Source organism: Nelumbo nucifera, chromosome 2, assembly GCF_055504915.1.
Source record: "Nelumbo nucifera cultivar China Antique chromosome 2, China Antique-T2T, whole genome shotgun sequence".
NCBI classification, from domain to species: domain Eukaryota; kingdom Viridiplantae; phylum Streptophyta; class Magnoliopsida; order Proteales; family Nelumbonaceae; genus Nelumbo; species Nelumbo nucifera.
Genome location: NC_142650.1, coordinates 33,398,832 through 33,412,946, shown reverse-complemented (window position 1 = coordinate 33,412,946; position 14,115 = coordinate 33,398,832). Strand labels below are relative to the sequence as shown.

Sequence of the window (14,115 nt, the reverse complement as noted above, 5' to 3'; positions counted from 1 at the left end):
CCGAATCCAGGATAGTTGGATTGAATTTCGGACTTTTGGAGAGGTTTGACAGCTATAGGTACTTGAATTCTGGATGAAGATTTTAGTTTCTGTGGCTCGCTTTATGCTCAGTTCCCTGGATGCTGTCTACTCATAATTTATAGGATGAACAAATACTCCTACTCTCCTGCAGGCTAATATAAATGTTCGGGCTATAGCTCAAGGCTGCTCTGAATACAATATTACTGTTGTACTTAAGCAAGAAGATTGCATAAGAGCTTTAAGAGCTGTTCACTCCAGATTTTATCTCTCCAAAACTACAATAGCAATGGGCATTATTGGACCGGGATTGATTGGTTCCACTTTTCTTGACCAGCTCAGAGATCAGGTTTTTTATTCAATACTCCATCTTTATTCTTGTACCCTTTTTTTGATAAATCTTTCTTCTTGTATCCTTCCTACCATGATCTCCTCTGTGTGCTCTGGTACATGAAGTAACTGTTTAGGCTGGACCTGAAACTAGCTGATTAATGTTAGTCACTTGAAAGATCTGTAGAAGGCTTACGATGCAATGTTTAGAATATGTGTGATTATTTTCCTCTTGACAAAGATATCCAATTAATTAAATACGCATTTATCTTTGTGTCTATCTACATGATAATTCAGTTGTACAAAGTAAGAAATATTTAGTTTTTAGAACCTTATTTTGTAAAAAATGTACACGTGTAGATTTGACCCAATAGGAAATTAGGAACATATTATGGTAAACAGATAGATTGAATTTGGGACAACTATATTGGTTCACATCATACAAGGTAAAAATGTTGAATACTTCTTTTTACAAGTTGCATAATGATGTAGGACATACTATGATAAAAAGGGGCTGAAACCTAACTAATGAATAGAAAAGACTTAAGCATGTAGGAAGTTTTTGATAAAGAAGGAAAGCACGTAGGATGGTAAGTTTGTATAGTGCTAATAGTTTGCCCCCTTAAGTGGGGTGATTTTATAGTTGTGAGTCCTGATGGTTGTTTGTACATCTTCTCATGTACATCCCCCCTTTACCCCTTTTGAATATAATAGTTATCTTTTCTCAAAAAAAAAAAAAAAAAAGAGTTGAATGACAAGGGAAAAGATGGCACTGATCGGCTACAGTATTGGGCCTGTCTGGCTAGAGATGGATTTGCTTCCCACACCAACCTCAGAGATGTTGCAGCCGCACATTGGGAACATCTCCCATACTTGCATGTCATCATTCATGGGGAGATGTTCCCGTTACATGACTACGGTGTGCTGTGAGGAGCACTCGGTGAGGAGCAAATCCAGATTGGTCTGGCTATAAGAAACACTGTTAAGACATCTGGAATAAACTAAAACAGGTTTGGGAAGAAATGTGATGCAGGCATGGAAGCAAGAAAAGAATCCATGGAAAAAGAAATAATTTTTCTTCGTATTCCTTGATTTCTCATCCAATATCAATATCATAAATTCATAATTTTTAGGTATTTTGGGTATCAGTATTTTTGAGTCCTGAAATTTATTTTCTAGTTTGTTAGTGTATCAGAAGTGTTAAGTTTCAAACTTACAGATAGCCATACATTTACTATTCTTAGTATTTATTGTAACCTTACTATTTATCGTAAATCACGATTTACTATTTTTAGAAATTTCTGGTGCCTTTGCAAGAAGGTTAGTTGTATAGGATTTGTAATGGGCTATCAGAGTTATTTTAGAAATCCTTATTTGAGTATCCATATGGGTTAGCTATTAGGTTGCCTTAGTTTTTAAGTAGTTCATATTTGTTTTGGGCCATTTTCCTAGTTGAAATGGGGTCTGTAAAGGGAGATCAATTAGTCTATAAAGAGCAATTATAATGAAAGTTTGAGAGATGGATGAATGGAATAAGATTAATTTTGACGTCACCTGTGCATAATAGTCCATTATTTTCTTCTTTCCTTTTCTTCTTTCTTTATTTTAGACCTGAATCTCTTTTTCTCATCATTTAGATCTTTATTCTTCCTCTTCTTCCCACCATGTTCTTCCAAGTAGGACTTTCTCCTTTTCAATTCTAGATCAAAGTCTGGGACTGCAATTGGTTGGTTCAGGTTATTTTGTACTTGGGCTCTGTTGAGTTTACAACTGACCCCACACACTAGCTCATGAAAGAATCAACCATTGCATCACCAAACTGTTTTAGCAAAACCATTACCCCCCCCCCCCCCACACACACACAAAAAAAAAAAGGATTAAGCAATTAATGAACCAAGCAAGAAGAAATTAAAAAAAGAGATGATAATGATTCATGAGAAATATATAGTTGAGATCAAAACTTATCCTTCTTGCCACCAGCATGCATGAGCACCTTAGTGGTGAAAGGAGAATAAATTGGATCAACTAATTTCTCTCCTTTATATTCCTAATCCCATACAAATGACTCGGATGAGGTACAAGGTGGGGTTGTGAAACTCAAAATCTGGGACAGGTCAGCCACTTAACACTATATCCACTAGTATCCTGACTAGGCATTCTCACTTGTTTCTTGAACTAGATTAGAATGCTATAAATCTTGACCAATGTTGAAGTATTCAGTTTTTATGAGAAATGGATTATTATAGGAAGAAAAATATATAGTCAGGAACTTAATGTAATACAAAATCTATTAGAGGTTTTCTTGTAATTTTGTATAATTTTAATATTATATAAAGAGCCTCTTTCATTAAAGAGAGAGACAGGTTGGCATGTTAATTTATTAGACAAAAATTCTCTCCCAGTTCTCTCTTCACTACATTTTTATTCTCCTTTTCTACCTTTCCTCTCATTATTCACAACAAGATGATATCCAGAGCAAGGAAACTTTGAGGAAGATGATGAAGATGTAGACTTCTCTTTCCTGCTACAATTCTTGTGGTACCTGTTTTCAGGTCTGTTTTTACTATAAATAGTAATTATAAACTTTTATATTTAGTCTGAACTTAACTTGATTTAGTTAATAAAACTAAATTTAGAAAGTGATTTCAGGTTAAAAATGAGAAGGGGAAGAGAGAAGAAGTAGAAGAGAGAAAGAAAGAAGAGATTGCAAGAAGTAATCATGGGTCTTGAAGCAAGCTTCTACTTTTTTTTATAATACTGAAATAAAAGGAGAACTACATCTTTGCCCCTAGTAAGGTGGCAGCACTATAGAAACAAATAAATAAACTAAAAGATATTAGGCCCACAGGCCACTAACTACAGCCCATATAAAATAAAAATAAATAAGAATAACAGCCCATAAACAAATAAACTCTTTTCTTTAATCACCTTAATTTATCTTGGTGTTTTTCAACAGTAAAAACCCAAAAGAAAACTACATTTTTTATTGGTCTTGGTCAAAGAGTTTTGTTAATCTTGGAGAAAGATGAAAAGTACAACTTTTAGGTATATTAAGATAAGCATAACCCAAGAAACCTCTGTGTGGAGGAAATCAAAAACTCTGATGCATTCATGTAAAACAAAAAAGATAAACTAGGAGGATGGCCTCTCAATAGGAATCTGATCTGTTCACTTAACACTATGCAAAGAGTTGGGTGATATACAAATCTATCTGGACAGGATTTTTGCTTTGGATGTTAGGGTCTCGTCCTCCCCAAAGAAGTGTCTGAAGATCCATGGACCCTTTCAGACCCATCTTGTCACCATCTTAGTCTCCTTCCACCTCTAATCCTGCCGATCCTACCAATAGGGAGAATGTGGCTGTGCTAACTGGAAGTTTAGTTTGGATGCAAATATTTCTTGGGCAATTGAAACAATTGATTCTATCTAGGAACTATGAAGATATATGACATTACCCCGGTGTGGTTGTGAATCTTGTGGCCTCAAGCTTTCCACTTGTCTCTACAGTGTAATCTTTCTCCACATTTATCATTATCTGATACAACATACATGGACATCTACTTTGGTGGATTGTAGTTTATTTTCCTTTATCTGGATATCCTTTTTATATGCCAGTTTTAGGTGTCTAATCATCTAACTGTTGCTATATTTGTTCTCACCTGCCACCATGACAATTTACTGGCTTTTTATGAACTAAGGTCTCCCATCACTAGGATTTGATCATATTTTAAAACATAATTTTGGCAGGCAGGGGTATTGAAGGAAGAATTTAACATTGATTTGTGTGTTATGGGAATCACTGGCTCAAGAACAATGGTTTTGAATGACTCGTAAGTCATCTTTTAGCTCTATTTACTTTTCAACTCTTTGTTGTATAGATTACTCTAGATGCCACAATGGGTATTTGAGTGAAAGAGAACCACTTAAATATGATTCTGAACTTATAAAAGCAGGAGTTTATAAGAGCGGAGGCTACCTTGGGGAATGGGGTGCTTGGCACTCTATCATTGTCTATTCCTACAATTTTTATCAGTAATTAATAAAGTGGACTATTACCAATATAAGAAACAGGAACCTATAATAATTGATATCCTGTGCAAGTGCCTGTTAATTACTTTAAGTTTAATCTCTGGATACCTTTTTTTTATCAATAACAGAAACATTCATTAATTAAAGTGACAGATAAAGAATACAATACAGCTGGAAATAAAATTATCTCCACAAACAATCAAATTTACAATTTAGACCAAAACAGTTCAGTTCTTCCAACCCCTTGTTTAGCCAAATTACAAGCCATTCTATTAGTTTCCCTTTGGATCCATTGGAATGTAGCATCCATATTCCTAGAAAGCCATTTGATTTTCTTCAGTTCATTATGAAACTTTTAGAAGCCATTCCCTTTATTTTGTAGCCAATTGATCACCAACTAAGAGTGTCCTTCTATAATCAGCCTATGAAGATCCAATTCCTTTACTTTGACTACCCCTTTCACCATTGCTAGTAGTTCTGCCCTCAAAGAGTCTCCAGTCACCAATTGGACTCGAGAACAATGCCACAACATGACCTAGTCATTCCTAAAGATACCTCCAATCCTTGAGGGTCCTGGGTTTGCTACCATCAAAATTCATTCTTACAAATCTCTCAGACGGTGGAGTCCATAACACACTACTTCTAGGCTTCACTAAAGAGGAGGTAGCCACCTCTAGCCACTTCCTCATTAGGTCTTCCATGGAAAAATCTAAGAACAGCTAAAGAGATTTCATCCAATGAACAACTCTAATGGTTATACAATGTAACGAGGTTCCTTTACTTCGCTCTTTTTCTTGAAAGATTCTTGCATTTCTCTCCTCCCAAATAGTCCAAGTTATTGTAGCTCTGAGACTTCTCCAGATGAATTTTCCCCTCCTTTTCGGCTAGATGAAGCTTGACATGTTGGAAGGAGGGATCCACCTACAAGCAAACAAAGCAAGAAATCAAGCCCAAATACTCGAAGCACAAGGGAAGGCGATCAGTAAGTGAAAGCATGTTTCTCCATTACCCTTGCATAAAACACACCAATGCGGAGATAGACAAGAGAGGGTCTCCTTTTTTGTAGCAAGTCACATGTGTTAATTTTATCATGATAAACCTCCTAATTAAAAGCTCTTACCCTTGGTGGAATTGGTTTGGCCCAAATCTTTCAATAGGAAGGAGAGAGGGAGAGGGAGAGGGAGAGGGAGAGGGAGAGGGAGAGGGAGAGGGAGAGGGAGAGGGAGAGGGAAGGGGGGGGGGGGGGAGGGAGGGAGGGAGGGCCTCCTTGTCTAAATCCTCTACTAGCTAGGAAGAAATCAACCACTACTCCATTTACCATGATGAAGTAATGGAAGGTTTAGATGCATCCTCTAACCCATTTGCACCATGTTTCTCTAAATCCACAAATTTTAGAAACTCCCAGTCAACTAGATCATAGGTCTTCTCAATATCTAATTTAGAAATCACTCCTTTTGCCCCAAATCTCTTCAGATCCTCCACACATTCATTGGCAGTAAGAATCTGATTTGTAATTTGTCTACTTAACACCAATGGCTCCCTGAAACTGAGTAGTGATAGAAGGCAACACTTTCTTGCATCTTTGGAGTACTTGTTCATTATTGGACATTTAATTTGGTATTATCTCTTGGCAAATGAAGGTGGTAAACTGCAATCTTACCTTGGATCTGTGCATCAAATGACCATAATATGAACTTTGATCAAAGCAAAAACAATCTCATGTGTTGGAATCTTGTGAAAAACAATTACACTGAACTAGAATTCCATTATTTTGAGCTGACAAAGACAATCCAAATTGCACAGAGAATATGAAATACATGCCCAAAAGGATTTTCTTATATAGAAGAGTAGTGTACACAAATATGGAAAGGACAATTGTGTCCTTTCCTTACAATAAAGAATAAAATAACACAAATATGCAAAGGACAGCTGTGACTTTACAAGAAAATAAATAAAGAATAATGTACATAAGATACAACATAAAAGGATGCTCCCAAGCGACATAAATCAGTCTTTACACCCCCCTCAAACTGATGCCGAGGTATGAGCATTAGTTTGCCAACTAGAAATTGGTGACGAGAACGGGTCATAGCCTTTGTGAATAAGTCAGCGAGCTGTAAGGCAAAAGACACGTGCGGCAAAGATATGTGTAGCAGAAAATTGATCTTTGATGAAGTGGCAGTTAACCTCTATATGTTTGGTATGCTCATGGAAGACTGGGTTGGATGCAATCTTGGTAGCACTTACATTGTCAACATAAATCGGAACTGGAGATGCCAAGGAGATACCAAAGTCATCGAGGAGGGCTCTTAGCTATATAATCTCACTGGAGACAAAGGGCATAGCCCTATACTCAACCTCAGTAGAGGACTTGGAGATAGTAGGTTGCTTTTTACACTTCCAAGATATGAGAGAGTCACCAAGAAAGATGCACCAACCAATAGTGGATCGTCGAGTATCTGGACATCCTGCCCAATCAGCATCTACGTAAGTAGATAGGCTGACTGGAGTAGATGCAAGAAAAAAGATGCCATGTGAAAGTGTTCTACGAATGTATCGGATAATATGAAGAACTGCTGTCATGTGTGGTTGTCGAGGAGAAGAGATAAACTGACTAACCACTTGGACAACATAGGAAATACCCGGACGTGTCATGGTAAGGTAGATAAAGCTACCAACAAGCTATCAATAAAGAATAGTGTCTGCTAGGGGGTCCCCATCATCCTTTGAAAGTTTTAGATTCATCTCAAGAGGTGTGTCAACCTGTTTGTCATCACTCAGGTTTACAGATTTCACAAGATCCATTGCATACTTGTATTGATTAACAAAATACCCACAGGAAGAGTGAGTGGCTTCTAGCCCCAAGAAATAAGTAAGATGACCAAGGTCCATCTTGTAGGACTGGCTGAGATGCTACTTTAAAGAAGAAATGCCATGACTATCATCATCGCTAATGAGAATGTCATCCCCATACAGAAGTAATTGTGTAATTCCTTGGGGGCGTCTGGATATGAACGGTGAATGATTTGAGGAACTTTGAGTGAATCCTACATCTGTAATTTCTGAATGAAATTTCTCAAACCATGCCTTGGGGGCTTGTTTAAGACCATACAAGGACTTTTTAAGCTGACACACCAAGGGAGAACTATCATAGTATCCTAGTGGAGGCTTCATATAAACAGTTTCCTTGAGATTCCCATGTAGGAAAGCATTTTTTATATCCATCTGATGAATCTCCCAGTGTTTAGATGCAGACATGGCTAGCAACAAACAAACAATGGTCATCTTAGCTACGGGAGAAAATGTTTCGTCATAATCTATTCCATATTCTTGTTTGTATCCTTGTGCAACTAAGCGAGCTTTGTATTTATCAAGACTACCATATGGTTTCAGTTTGATGGAATATACCCATCTACTCCCAATGATTGAAGCATCTGAGGGTGAAGGAACAAGATCTCAAGTATCATTTTTTGTGAGGGCCTGAATTTCGATATCCATAGTTTCTTTCTAGTGAGGAACTGCCATAGCTTGCTGATGAGTCTTTGGAATATCTATAGATATGTCAGGACAATAGAAAAGGAACTATGGTTGGTAGGAAAACCATAGTGGTCAAGGGGTCTAGAAACACGAGAGGAACGATGGAGAGGTGGAGGAGATGAAGTTGTCACAAAAGGTGAAGGCTCTAGATTATTACTTACAGTATCATGAGGAGGAGAGGAGCCGTGAGCTGATAGAGAAGAGGGCAAGGGAGCAAGTGCTGAAGTGGCCATTCACTTCCTTACATACTGGTGAAGAGACCCCACGAAAGAGGGAGTGCAAAACAGACATAGAAGGAGCAAGCAACTTAACAATGGGGGCAAAGAAGGAAATATTCTCAAGGAATACAACATATCTGGAAATTCAGATCCTCCTTACTTAGGGTCATAACAAAGAAACCCCTTACAATCCAAACTATAACCCATGAAGGCTCACAGAGCTGACTGAGGTGTGAGCTTTGTGCGTTCATGGGGGGAAGATGAACAAAGCAAGCACAACCAAAAACATGAAGCAAAGAAAAGTTTGGAGGCTGATGAAATAAGCATTGGAAGGGAGAAACATCATGAAGAATAGAAGAGGAAAGAAGATTAATGAGGTATACAACAGTGCTGGCCACCTCCACCCAAAAGGAAGTGGGTGCATGGGAGTCTTGCAACAAGGTTCTCCACACTCAATATGTGTCCATTCTTCCGCTCTGCCACCCCACTTTGTTGTGGGGTCCTAGGACAAGATCTCTATGATTGAATTCCTAGTTCCCTCAAATGTCTGAAAATCTCCATCAAGGTATTCCCCCTGAATCTGATCGGAAAACACCAATCGTAGCATCAAACTGGTTTTTAACAAGAGCCTGAAACAATTTAAAGGTAGGGAAAACTTCTGACTTTTGTCTTAAAAAATATATCCATGTATATTGTGTGAAATCATCCACAAATATAACAAAGTATCGGTACCCCAACCTTGAGGGTATGGGAGATGACCAAACATCGCTGTGAATCAATTTAAAGGGAACTGAAGAGTGTTCAGAAGTAGATGGAAAGGGTAAGACATGCCCTTTACTCAAACCACATGAAATGCAAGATTTATTAATATGAGCAAAAGAAGTAGCAGTAGATGATAAACAACCAGAACGAAACAAAGATTCAAGTTTCTTAACATAAGGGTGGCCAAGACATCTATGCCAAAGGTGCCACTCATTATTTCTGCAAACAAGTTCAGTACTAGGTGTAGTAGAAAGTAAACATGACAAAGTTGGCGGAGACTGTGATTTCTTGAACTCCAAAGCGAATAGCTGTCCTAGCCTACGCCCCTTCCCCTTCATCGTCTTAGTTCGTTGGTCCTGGATCAAACATTCATCACAAGAGGAAACAATATTACCATCTTCTACTAATTGTCCAACAGAAATTAAATTAGTAGTAAGTTTGGGAACAAGAAGAGTTTTAGGAAGGTGAAACTGAGTAGAAGAAGAGGTATGTAAGGTCAAATCATTATAGCTAAGCATCTCAAGTTTCTCATCATTAGCTGTAATGATATGCTTATTCAAGGCTTTAGGTTTAAAATACTGACCAGAATATGCCCCCGTCATATGATTAGAGGCATCAGAGTCAATTACCCAAAGATGACTAGGATAAGAACATTAAAGGGAAGACTCACCAGACAATCCAATAGCAGAGAATGTAGAAGAAATGGCTGAAGACACCAGCTGTTGCATCTTTTCCTCAGTTATACCTCCAGAAGACTCACCTCTGACTGATGTTGGTGCAGGAGAAGAAGAATCTGTACCACCATCTAAAGCATCCATAGTAGTCTGATAAGCTCTATACTGATTTTTCTTGTATCCTGAGGAATTTCCCTTGGATGGCCTAGTGGGGCATTCAGATGTTATATGTCCATGTTGCTTGCAATAGGTACAAGTGTTCTTCTTTCGGCAATGAGAGACAACATGATCATTTTTTTTTTTTTTGATAATTTACAACATGATCATATTCCTTACACTCGTAACACTGTACCTTAGAGAGATCCTTCTTTTGCTTTGGTTTGTTTGCAAAGAAGATAGTTTCAGTTCCAGATTCATGCTTCCCATTGATGGTGGATTGAGTAACCAATCTTGTTTCTTCCCTGAGGAGTTCTCCCAATATAGCATACAGATTTGGGGTAGTGTCTCTCTATTCAGGATATTTGATCTAATCACTTCATATTCAGGCCGTAAATGCATAACCTTCCTTCTGTCAAAATGTTCCTTCATTGTCTTGATACAACAAGCTGACAAAAAGTCCCCCATGTGTATCAATTCTTATTCAGTCCATAGATTAATGAAACCAGCAAAGTACTCTTGAATCTTCTTCTCCCCTTGGGTGTAGGAGAAGATTTCTGTTTCAATTTGATATTGTCTAGATAAGTTAGACCATTGGTAGACCTTTTCCATGTACTCAAACATCTCCTTTGCAGTCTTGAAACTCCTCATTGGAATAGCTATGTGAGCTTCTATCGAACCAAGAATCCATGAAGCTAATCTTGGATCATCTATCTTCACTGCTTCAGCCCTTTATTATCAGATTCATCAGGTTTGGCAACTGAACCATCCACATAGCCCCAAAGTCCTTGGCCTTCAACATAAAATTGGAAGTGAAACTTTCAGAGGGCATAGTTACTTCCATCGAATTTGATTGACAATAAATCTCTCTTGTGTGAAGCCATTCCAGTAAGAAAAACAACAAGAACTGAAGTTCTAGCAAGTAAAACTGATAGAGTAAGTCTCAGATCAAACACTACAGATCTGATATAACTAAGTGAGAGCAGATTTTATTGAGTAAAAGCCACCCAGAAGTTGCTGAAATATTGACAGTCTAGAAAAGGAAAATATGGGGTCGACTCCAAGAAGATGAAGTCAAAAAAACTTACCAGCAAGGAACCAAACTACAAAGCAATGATATGAGAAGCAAGAGTAGATCTGGGTGACACCAGATCTAGGGTTTCAAGGCTATTCAATAAAGCAGGAGAGAGAACTGAAGCAAACACCAACCTGGTACTCATCCTTTACTGGAAAACAGCCCAAAAGAAGACTGATCAAAACCGTCCTTAGAGAATCACCAAATCAATCTCAGAGATTACAGAGAAGATATGACTTCTAATGCACTTCATTTGAAGTAGACAGCACCCAAGAGAAAGCTTCAGCAGATCTAGGATCAATCCCGCTCTGATACCATGACAGAGACAGTCCAAACTGCACAGAGAATATGAAAGGGTGTGTTTGATGATCTACACGCCCAGAAGGATTTTCTTATATAGAAGAGTAGTGTACACAAATATGGAAAGGACAGCTGTGTCCTTATCTTACAATAAAGAATAAAATAACACAAATATGGAAAGGACAACTGTAAAGGACAGCTGTGACTTTACAAGAAAATAAATAAAGAATAATGTACATAAGTTACAGCATAAAAGGGTGCTCCCAAGTGACATAAATCAGTCTTTACAAACAAAGCATGAGAAACTGAGGGACAAGTGAAAGACCTAAAGTTGTTTCAAACAAACTATAACTATTACTACCATTTTTCATCCTTGTTAGTTGTCATTCAAAACAATGGCATAGATCTTTGTTGAATTATGAGCATAATCTTTTGGCTACTCTCTTGTTTAAACTAGAAGCCCTTAAGATTAATTGGGGCATGCATGTATATATATTTGTAAAGAAGTTAATCAAGGGTAAAGTCCTAACTATCATTCTCAATAACTTTCATCCATGCATATGCTGCTTTTGATCCTTGTTTTTTAATTGGCATGCACATACTGGTACTTCACTGTCATGGTCCAAGAATTTTTGTTGTTAGGTTCATGAAGCATTTCTACTATGGTTTTCTGCAGGGGAATTGACTTGCCTAGATGGAGAGAACTTAAAAAAGAGAAGGGAGAAGTGGCCAACTTGGAGAAATTTGTTCAACATGTACATGGGAACCATTTTATTCCAAATACTGTGCTGGTTGACTGTACAGAAGATTCTAGTGTTGCAAGTCGTTACTACGAGTGGTTGTGTAAAGGAATTCATATAATCACCCCAAATAAAAAAGCTAATTCAGGACCACTTGATCAGGTAATTTATGATTTCTAAACTAGTGCTGTTATATTTATCACTTGTCATCTTTTCTACCCTTGATGCTTCTTGAAAAAGTATGCAGGTTTGTTTTATTCATTAACATCTTTCAATTGTAAATTCATTATTTCATAAGTTTGTTTTTTAATCTACCATTGTTCTCCTTAACAATTTAAATGTGATACATCATATGCTTTTTTTCTTTTTTTTGGAAGAATATGTTTAATGGAAATAATTTTTCTTTTCAACAAAATGGCCACGATCTTTTGTGGATAGGTTGTCAGGTTTTGCATGCTGGCATCAACTTGAATTTAGAAATTTGTAACAAATAAGTGTTTAGTTAAAGAATCTAGGGTGACAATTCAAAGTCTGAATCTGATACTTCTAAAGTCTAGTTAGACCTTACTGGGATCAGAACTTATTTTTATATATGAACAACCTGTTTCTAAAGTCTGACTAAACTATCATGTTGGAATTGTTGACCATAATGGCTATTGCAGTCTTCTATTTAAACATGGACATGAGTGGTATTTCTTGTCATTATGAAAGCTTTAAAATGTTAAAAGATTAAGGGAAACACTTATTTACATCACTAATAAGTGATAATTGGTGACCCAATCACTTATTAACTGAAGCAAAATTTCAGATAGAAGTGGGCCTTTCAGATGTGTAATCAAACACTCTGAAAGGGAGATAATCATTTGATATAGGAATAATGGCTCTGATAACAGCTGATGTAGGATCAACATGAACCAAGGATGAGTCTAGGAGGGTTAGTACAGGTTTAGAGGTGATTTTAGGACTATAAATAGGGATTGGCTAGGTTAGGAAGGGTCTCAGGGTTTAACTACAACAATTGCAGTTTTACCTCACAATTATTGACGTTTTGACTTGGGGAATATAGGTGTAGGGTTCAAATTTTAAGGTTTGGAGTACATATTGCACAAAAGGATTAAAATTTTGGGGTTGACAAAAACTTGAAAACTATGGAATCTACGGTTCTAGGTGGAATTTTTTGATGATTTTAAGTGGGATGAAAGGCTGTGAGGATCTATTGGGGGGGGGGGGGGGGCAAGTATGGGTTGATCAGAGATGGTTTGGCACAAAAGACAAAAGTTGGTAGAATGGAAAACAAAAAATTCAGGTTCATACTGAAGCAAGGAAAAAACACATGGATTAATAGGGGTGCAAATGGATCGGATCATGATCTGATCCTATCCTATTTGGTCGAATTCGGAAAAAACACATGGATATTTATTTATATAAATATATAATACATATATATATGTTGTTTATTTTTTTATAAATATATTATTTATATTGTATTTTTATAAATTTGTTATATTATTCATTTTTTATAAAAAACATGTATATATATGAAGAAAATAACTAAAAAATACTTGCATTTTTTGTTTTTTCTTTATTTAAATTGGTATATTTTATTTTCTTTTAATAATTTATTAATTTTCAAAGAAAACAAGTTGGGTCGGATTTGATCCGAAGATCCAACTTACTGATAGAATTTGAATTCAGATCGAGGCCTATCAGACCCAATCAGATCAGATCCAGCATGAACAATGTCGAATCGGATTTGGATATACCCTGATTCAGATCCGATCCAATCCGTTTGCATCCCTATGGATTAACAAATCGAATTTTCCATTTCTACACCAATTTCAGAATTTTTGGGTGCTAGAATATTGCTATTGTTTGAGTTCTTAAAATTTATTTTCTAGTTGTAGGTTTGTTAAGAATCTGGTTTTACTTTTTCTAGAAATTTGTTGTTATTTTGAACTTACTATTTGTGGAAACTTTCATACATATTATTTATAAAAATTCCTATAATAGCTATTTATAATTGTAGTAATTTCTTGTGCCTACTTTTAGTAGGATTACAAAAGTTTTATAAGAGTTCTTTTAGGAAATTAGAGTTGGAGGTGATCATGGGATAGTGCAGGCCGGTCTGGACTAGAAATGATTATCCCTAGTTGGAGTCCTTATTTGAGTGTACCTATGAGTTACCTATGGATTTGTCATAGTTTTAAAGGAATTAGAAGTTGATTTGGACCAATTTCTTAGTCCAACTGGAGTTTGTAAAGGAACATCCAAGTTCA

General features: G+C 36.7%; 1 protein-coding gene across 2 annotated transcripts in view; it reads left to right on the top strand.

Annotated features, from left to right (window-relative positions):
• Positions 1-14,115, top strand: part of LOC104603257 (bifunctional aspartokinase/homoserine dehydrogenase 2, chloroplastic-like) — a 32,880-nt gene that overhangs the window by 14,491 nt on the left and 4,274 nt on the right. For both annotated transcript variants that reach the window (XM_010267249.3, XM_010267250.3), the window contains exons 11-13: positions 173-367; positions 4,096-4,178; positions 11,776-12,001. In XM_010267249.3, the coding sequence (XP_010265551.1) occupies positions 173-367; positions 4,096-4,178; positions 11,776-12,001 (504 nt within the window). The remainder of the gene's footprint in view (positions 1-172; positions 368-4,095; positions 4,179-11,775; positions 12,002-14,115) is intronic.